This window comes from Primulina huaijiensis, chromosome 2, assembly GCF_012295235.1.
Source record: "Primulina huaijiensis isolate GDHJ02 chromosome 2, ASM1229523v2, whole genome shotgun sequence".
NCBI classification, from domain to species: Eukaryota; Viridiplantae; Streptophyta; class Magnoliopsida; order Lamiales; family Gesneriaceae; genus Primulina; species Primulina huaijiensis.
Window position 1 is genome coordinate 4,078,507 of NC_133307.1, and position 9,096 is coordinate 4,087,602.

The 9,096-nt window shown below is 33.9% G+C and overlaps 1 protein-coding gene across 5 annotated transcripts in view; it reads left to right on the plus strand.

Moving 5' to 3' along the window:
* The first annotated feature begins 3,383 nt into the window (after positions 1 to 3,383).
* LOC140964972 (uncharacterized) overlaps positions 3,384 to 9,096 on the plus strand; it is a 25,632-nt gene continuing 19,919 nt past the window's right edge. For 3 of the 5 annotated variants that reach the window (XR_012172948.1, XM_073425006.1, XM_073424998.1), the window contains exons 1-4: positions 3,384 to 3,898; positions 4,856 to 5,134; positions 6,791 to 6,970; positions 7,532 to 7,667. Coding sequence is in view for 4 of the 5 variants with exons in the window: in XM_073425006.1 (XP_073281107.1) it covers positions 3,408 to 3,898; positions 4,856 to 5,134; positions 6,791 to 6,970; positions 7,532 to 7,667 (1,086 nt within the window). In the remaining variant the exon portion in view is untranslated. Of the gene's footprint in view, positions 3,910 to 4,855; positions 5,135 to 6,790; positions 6,971 to 7,531; positions 7,668 to 9,096 lie in introns of all 5 variants that reach the window. The other 2 variants (XM_073424991.1, XM_073425018.1) reach the window with 2 other exon arrangements.

A 9,096-nucleotide genomic window follows, 5' to 3' on the forward strand; every position in this document is an offset into this window, starting at 1 on the left:
ACTTCCACAACTTAATAAAATGTGTCACGATGTCAATTAATGTGACTAGTCAAGTTAATTAATTTTGTTTGAAAATTGGGTTAACTAACAATATAAGCCGTGTGAGAGTTGGTGCATACACTTTGTTGCAATATGTATATGTTATTAGTTTATGGTCGATGAACTCTAAAAAAGAAGGATATATATTGACAAGCTCATTCGAGCATCGTGTATTTGTTGTGTGCCATTATAATGGATGTATGGACATCCACGTGGTACAATACGTACAAATAATCAAATAGATAATTTATAATTATAGTTGTGCATTATTAAACCTCAATGTCCAATACATCTCTATAACTCTACACGACGAACGATTTACTGTGATTTGTTTTCATACTTTGTAAGGATCACAATCTGATAAGTTCGGTGCATTCGTAAATCAGATAAGAATTTGTGCATTATAATTGAGATGTCCATCTTTGTAATTGGATTTCATGTTCTAACAAGTCCTTATTTCAATAAATCTTTGACCATAATAGAATGCATGTTTTAGAGAATTTTTTTTATGTATATAATTACATGCGAATAGGACACTTTAGAATGTGTGTGTATTCAATAGATTCAATTGGGTCTCGGCAGACATGTCCACGATAATTTTGCCCTCATGTCTTATATCTTCCAATTTTTTTTCCAATTTAAGCGAATTTTAGTGAATAATACAAATTAAAAATCATTTTAAATTTAAATAATTAGTAATATTATCTAAGTAAAATAACCTTGTGTTATATTTTTAAAATTTATAGCCTTTTTTTATATATATTTATGGTGGCATACTAATTTTATGATTCTACCATGATATATAGATGATAAACTCCATACCACTCCTACGTTATAGTGTAATAATATAGATATTAATATTTGGTTTGATTTGATTCTTAAGGACAAAGAGGTGGAAATTAGAAAATTTTCTGTAATAAAATCGACTTGATTCGATTTTAAGTTTGTACATGTTGATAACTTACAAGCTCTTGTCAAGATTCAATGTTTGTCGTATTTAAAAAACATATAGTTGGTGGTAACAATGCAAATCAAATATTAAATAGTATATCTGTTAGAGTAGATGCTCTGCAAGCCAACTGTTGGCTAGGGATTTTATTGACTCAGTTGTAATTAACAATCTTTATTTTAATATAATTCATTATTTCATGGTTTGTTATTTCTTTATCTGTATACCCATATTATCAAACATAGATAAAGACATTTATTATACTTTAATACAAATGAATCGTAATTCGATGTTGAAACTCGTTTGTAAACATTGTATGATCTAAATTCGTTCCTAGTCGATTCAGCCGCCTAAAACATGGATAAAGGTCGCTTGAGCTCGAGACTAGCATATGTGATGTTGTGTACTGCGTTTCTTGGTAAGGGCATAGAGATGTCCAAACATGCAGATGGGTAGTCATATGATGATTATATTGAACAACCCTCCCTCGGACTTTCCAAGTGGTTATCATTCATCGAGAGGATAAGTCCGTGGTTATGATTGTACACCATTAGTCCTTACGACCCGGGACAACACTGAGGCTCTATATGCTAGGGCTGTGCTTTGACTCGTTTACTGGCTCCAGGAGAGTCATCAGGTGGCGAGGTTGGGTACAGTTGCGAAATATATAGGAGCTAGTGCATTTTAGTCGGGGATTCACCGCTCACCTGCGGGTGTGGATATCCTATGTGATCTGATGAAATTATAGTGCGTGGAATCTCTGGCCAGAGTTTGAGATGTACGTTAGAGAAGGAGTTCTCGAACGGTACATGCGATGCCACTATTTATAGTTATCACATAGTTATCGAATTAATATGCAACCCTCGATGAACCAATGGTTGCAGATTCGATCGGGATATATGAGATGAAAGGACCGTACTGTACATTAATCATAATCGACTGGTTCTTGCAGGCACTATCAGCGATACCTAGGGGATCATGGGGCGATGCTACTAGACGCTCTTACCATGATCCGATGGGTGCAATCAGAAATGAGTTCTGACATTCTTGATCAAGGTGTTGATGAAAAAATGAGGCTAACTAGGGTAAGCCCGAATAAAGGATTATGTCCTGAATCACAAAGAGTTGTGAACTCACGGCTAGCGGTATCCCTGAACCATTGAGGGTCACACAAGTACTGGATCGTTTGTTCCCGTTGAGAGAATAAATTCAAGAAGTTGAATTTATATTATATATTAAATTCAAGAAGTTGAATTTATGATAATTAAATTTTGAGAGAATAAATTCAAAGAGTTGAATTTATAAAATTTGAGAATTTAATTTATTAAACTCAAAATGTTGGGTTTATTAGATATTAAATTTTGGAGTTGAATTATAATTTGAATAATAAATTCAAATTTTGAATTTATAAATGATTTAATTTATTAAACTCAAAGGTTGAGCTTATTAATTAATAAATTAAATATGGTGGGTAATATGTTTAATGAGCTTGTAAGAGTACAAGTCCAATATATTAAATAATTAAAGTTGTCAATGGACCTTGATTAATTGATTAAATTAGTTGGACTAATCCAATTAATTAATCAAGTCCATTAATGTTAATTGAAGGGCCCGATTATTATACTATAATAGTTAGGTCATGAATTATTATAAATAGGGATGGAGAGTCAAAACCCTAGCCACCACAATAAACAATTTTCGAAAATTCAGCCTCTTCCTCCTCCAAAATTTCGGCCTCCTTGATTTCTTTTCAAAGGTTGAGCCGTCTCTCGTTTTAGTCTTCAACGTAAAATCTCTTCCAAATTTCTAGTGCAATTTGGAAGAGGAACATACCATTCAGTCGTGGACTTGATAGGAGGATCGAACAAGGACTCCCTTGAAGAAAGTTCGTAAGGATTCATCAAGAGCTAATCCGATTTTACCGGATTAGTTGGAGCCAAGTGATTTAATTCACAAATGTATAAATTTTCTAACATCCTATGTATGTTTATGAAACCCATACGAACGCCCTATCAAATATATTTTGATTGTCAAAATAAAATAAAATTTTAAAACTTCCGCTGCGTTTGGGCGTGTAGAAAACCGAGATCCAACAATATCAGCTCAAACGTCATATGTTTTGATTGCTATAATAACACAGATAATTATTGCACCTCGACGATCAATCTCTTAATAAATTACACTAGTTACAATCAATGAAAATTAAACTTGTAAACTTCGCTACTATATCAATTATAAGATCGAATATTTATTGCTTAACATAAAATTATTGTTGATATTAATGATACTACTCAATTATTATGAGTGAATAGTGTCTGAAACTTTTTATAATAAATAAAAAAATATATATTCATAAATGATATTTGAAACATACCCTGGCAGTTACACGTGTCACCTTTTATGTGACACACACTTCAACATGTATGGGAGTACCATGGAAAATGGAGATACGTTTGTACGCAAAGGAGTGGCAAGGAGAATAGCAATCTCCAATCAGGCAAGCAATTTATCTTTGAGGTGGAGTCGAGTGGGAAGTGGCGAGAATTCCAGGCGTAATCTGATGTTAGTATCCGCTCAGAATCTGCGCTGCATTAGCGCTCTGTCTTCGTCTTCATGTTCCACTACTCACCACTTTCGTGCTGCCCCTTTCTGTGTATCTTGTCGGGCTCCGTCAGTTTCGGTGTCTCAAATTACAAATGATGCTGATGGCAATGATGTGTCTACTATTATTGCGGCAGCAGTTGATGATTCCGGCTTTGATGGTGGCGCTGGCGGTGGTGCTTCTGGGATTCATGTCCCGAGGCAGAGTTATATTGCAGTTCCTAAGTCGGAGCTGTTGGATGCCATTATCTCCAACATGTTTCCCTCTCATGAGTCTGAGCAAGCCCACCAATTTCTTTATCTGTCCCAGTAAATTTATAGTAACATCTGTTTCTTCCGTGTCGTTTAATTATTATTTTGGTGTTTAAATTGTTTATAACTTGAGCAGCGGGTGTGTGAAAATGATATAAACTCTAAGGTGTCTCTTTGGATTTGACCGAGTGTTGATATATTATCTTTGAAAACATGACTGAGTGTTGATATATTATCTTTGAAAACTTTGTTAATTTCTATACCCCAATCTATTGTTGCTATCAGGATAGAGTAGTTCATGGAATAACGCACATGTTTGAGAAAAAGCCTTGACCAAAAAGCATAAAACATTGAAATGCGTAGATGGTTATCTAGTTTTTTCACATTTGCAGTTTGACTATGAGACCTTTTTCATGACATTTGGTTCTAACAACCGTCTTGATACTATCACACATGTTTACCTACAACTTTCCATTAGTGATACTCAGTTCTTAACAGGTTCAAGCATCATTTGCTTCCTAGTACTTTGCAACTGGTCAATTTTTCTTTGCAGCGCCTCTATTGACTTCTTGCCGACATAACCCTTGTATATTGTCTGGCCCTTCATGCCCCTTTCTTGATCTCGCATGTAATCGATACTTCACAAGTAGACCAGGACACTGATTAAGTAAAATCACTTGCATCCATTATATTGCTTCAGAGGGTAGCTAGCTCGGGAGAGCTCACAACGAAGAGTAGTCATTATTTGGATCCAAACCTTGACTCAGAAGTTTAAAAGAATGACTTTTGGATTCTGTTCTTGCATAATAAACTTTGATTTTTATCGATTATCAATATAAGACCTTTCCTTTTCCTTGTGTCTAAAAGTTATGAAGTCTATTTGTAAAAATGACGTTTTCTTTATCCTTCAATCCATCCGATGGTGTGATATATCGATCCATTTAATAGTATTTATATGATTTCTTCCAGAGAGTCAAATAAGTTAGAAGTTCATATCTACTTGTGCAATGGCAGATGCTTGGATTCAATTCTTCATGCTGAACATAAAAGCATTTTAGAGGAAATGAGAGCTGACTATGATCTTACTCTTTCCACAAAGGGCAAGCGGCCTGGTCTCAATGATTCTCCTCACAAGGGGGCTCGTACTTATATGAATTCCTCCTTGAAGAGTGGTAGAATAGACAAAGAATCGGAGGAAGAGATTGATTCTGATATTTCCATGTCTTCTAATTTTGCTTTCAACTTAAAGGAGCTTCTAGATTCTTCCTTGAAGAGAAATTCCAAGGGTTCCAGGTATCTTACATTTTGACTAACTGCTTTTTATGCTATTGAAAAACATTTTTTTACACCACTGCACAAGATGCGCTATTGAAACATTTTTTTATCGTTTAATAATTTATGGAAAATGACATGCCAAATTATATATTGAGTAATGTATTTATATATGTTAGGCTGGATGTGCTTCAACCACATTATTAGTTATTGGATAAATAAGGACCTTTTAGTAATTTAGACAAATTCATAAACCTCATTTTATTAGATTTAGTGATAACATCTATATTAATTGCAGTTTAGGAAAATCCTTATAAATGCCGATTCTATTTCTCTTTCTTCTAATCTTTTGGATCTCCGCTTTAATATTTACATTTTGAATATGATACCTAATTTGTATATTTGATTTTTATAATAATGCGAAGACATATTTACCATTGCAGTGTACATTACTTGGAAAGCTGAGTAATGTCTGCTATCACTTTTTTAGATACTCGCAGATGCTTCTGCTTCCTCGCCTTTTCTGTTCAAAGGAATTCAATAGACATTCTTTGCATTTGTAAACGACTTCACCCAAGAATTAGTCAAAATACTCAACTGCTAAAATCTCTCAATAATTACTTAGATCGATCAACTAAATAGTTAGATACAATTACTCATTATGTCTAGGCTAACAACCCAGGTTACCTAGCCATTTTTGCAGATTGGCTGTTACATGCACAATGTTGAAATTACTTCCTAGAAAACTAATGTAAAATTCAAGAACTTGTGAGTTATAGTGCTTTGAAGATTAGAGATTGATATTAAGCTCGAGAGGGTTTTCTATTCAGTTGTTGTAATGCTTCAAACGTGCTCTTTTGATTCCAATGGTCATTTTTATATCTGGGATGTGAACCTATAACCTACATTTGGATTATCCACTAATTTCAGCTGCATGAAGTCTGATTGGTCCGTTCTAGCATATCTAAAAGTGGCAACTAAACTTCCAACAGTCTTTCCACATCAAATGCAAAACTAGCCTACTGCAAAAAATTCTGTGGGGTATCATCAGCTTGCCATTATCTCTTCCTCATCCTTTACACCATGAATAGTTGTACCTAAGTGGCAGGATACAACTAAAGGAAAATCTATTCTTTTAGCATACAAAATATCCTTTTGAGTTTGTCATCATCGCAAAACCTATTAAATAAATTTTCTAACTTGTATATTTATATTTTTAATTTAATTAAAAGAAGCTACTTAAGGATTTTAAGCATCCAACCTGGCTGAAGAAACTTGTGATTAACACACCGGCTGGAAGATGTGGTGTTCGTGACCGTTCTGGATTTGTATCACGGCGGATCATTATTTTCTGTTATACAATTCTGTTACTTCATTTAGACTTTTCATGTTATGAACATAAACAAAAAGCAAATTAGTGGACTTAGAAAACCATTGTTATCAAGTTGAGATGCCCATCTTTATATTAATATATGCCTATTTTCTGCAGTTGTCTACCTGCAAAATTTCTCCATTGTCATCTCTGAGATTTGACCATCTATGGTTCACTTCTCTCGTTTGATATGCTAATGTTGCTATTTATTGTGACTTTCATTTAAACAACTCTTATTGTTTGATCATCTTCAGTTCACTTGTTTGTGTCTCTTAGATTTGACACACATTTGAAGTTTTATGTAGTGATGTGATCCCAGTCCGTTTTCAACGAGCTTTCATGAAACTGCTCTACAATGCCGAGTTTGAAGAATTATCACCTCAGGATTTGATGTTGTCATCTGCACTAAATACAAATTATCTTTTAACATTGCCAATTTATGTTGACTGGAAAAAAGCATCAAAGTCTAATTGCATTATATTCAGGTACCTTATTACTTTACTTGGTCCATTCCCCAATTTCGACCCGAGCGAGTGTTCAAGAATTTAGTGGCCTTTGAAACCTATTATTCATTAGCTGTCATTTTGTTGGCGTCTTTTTTCCGATAACAAGTTCTTTCTATTCCTATAAACTTATATTTATATTATGTTACTGACAGCAAAATATCTTTCTTGCTTAAAACATATCCAGAGGCACAGTTTTTTTGTCTCCCGCTCATGTGGACTGAAGCGATAGCAGTTTGCATCTTTTGAATGATATTTCCTTTGAAAATATAGAAACATTTTATAGTTCCTATATTTTTAATGTGATTCCAGATGCAGCTTTGACTAATTTATGGGGGCAGAAACTTCCAATTGTACTTCACTAAACAGGATTAATGAAAAATAAAGTCGTAAAGTTGTTAAAAAATTGTAAATTTTATTTACTTTTTTCATCTATTTGTTTCTATATTTCATTACTCATTTTTTCTCTCCAATACATCTTCTATAGTTCTTGCTTGATGCAACATCAGCATGTCATCACTTTTCCCAAATTTTTATTTATAGGCGGGGTTATGCGACTGAAATACAGAAGGGCTTGCTTATTGCTGAAAAATTTGAATACTTACAGTCAAAGTTATTACAGAATTTCTTTTTCCTCATTGCCAAACCTTTAGGGAGATTTGGTATCTGGTTAAATGAGGTAACTAGTCTATCTGTTGTTGTGTTTCCTTTAATCTGATACACATCTTTTTTGAATGGTTTAATCTGATCTTTTTATCAGTCTTTATAGGGAGAATAGTTTTTGTCTTGAGACCACTTCAACCTTTCTATGATGCTTTAAGAAGGAATTCATAAGCTAGCATTATAATATGAGTTTTGAATAGTACGAGTTCAGAGAAGGAGATGATAGTGGATAATACTTCCTTTATGTTTGATCCTGCTATTGATTCTGAGTACAATAGCCTTCAACTTTCATTCTCACATTCTTGGTCCTGAATCTTAGTAAAGACAAAGGAAGAGTCACAGTGAATCTTATATTCTGATTCTTTATTGCTTCTAGAAGTATTTTTCCTTCCCCCGCTGCCTACTCACTGACAAGAGACATTAATTTGGGACGTTATTTTTTGGCAAAGTTACATCTATCTTCCCAAGTGTATGTTCAAATTAAGCATATTTACTAAACACCCATTTATCCTATCAACCATTCTCTAATTTAATTTTATGCTTTCACAAATATTGCAAAGAACATAATTTAATCACCTCCTCCAAATTCTTGTTATTGTCCCACATTGTACGTCATGGGATTCATTAACATCATAACTTTGACTTCGTTGATATCAATAACCTTTGGTGCAGAGCAGTGTTCTAAGACACGCGAAAAAGCGCGGAGCATGAGGAAAAAACATTGCTTCGGGCAAAAGCTTGAAAAAAGCGGTGGTTGATCATATTAAGCGCGTAAAAAACTCGAAAGAGCATGAAAAATTGATTTTTATTTAGATAAAAGTTATTTTTTTTAGAAATTCGAAAATTTTATTTTAAATAAAAAACATTTAATAACTTAGGTGTAAAGGCCTAAAAATCCGTGCTTGAAAAATTGCGAAAAATTTAAAAATTTTCTTTTTAAATAAATAAAATTGCCCCATTCGTAATTGAACTGATAAATAAAGTTTGATGTTCAAAGTGGCAGCGGAAGAAATTAACATTTTTCGAAACAACAGTTAGATATTTATCCAACAATATATAAAAATGTCTGAGCAATCAAATATTAATAAATGCTGAAAATGAGGTCCTCGGGTCCCACTACTGCCGACTCGAGCTGGCTCACTGATCCCCGCCCTCGGTCCCGACATCATCAGTACCTACAACAATCAAGTCTAGTGAGCCTAAAGACTCAGCATGCATATATCGTAAATAACAAGTAAATAAATAATAAAGTCGCATGCAAGTGAAAATTTCCTGTACTGAGGTGTAACGAAAAATGTCATTTCAATGGTAATTATAGTACGTGCATAACTGAACTGAAAATATCATAGTGAAAATGTTTGCTCCTTGGAGCCCTGTCATGAAATAATTGTAATAATTTTCTGGTGAGATTATGGTCTACGCAAGTGGTCCCTGAACTGAACTGA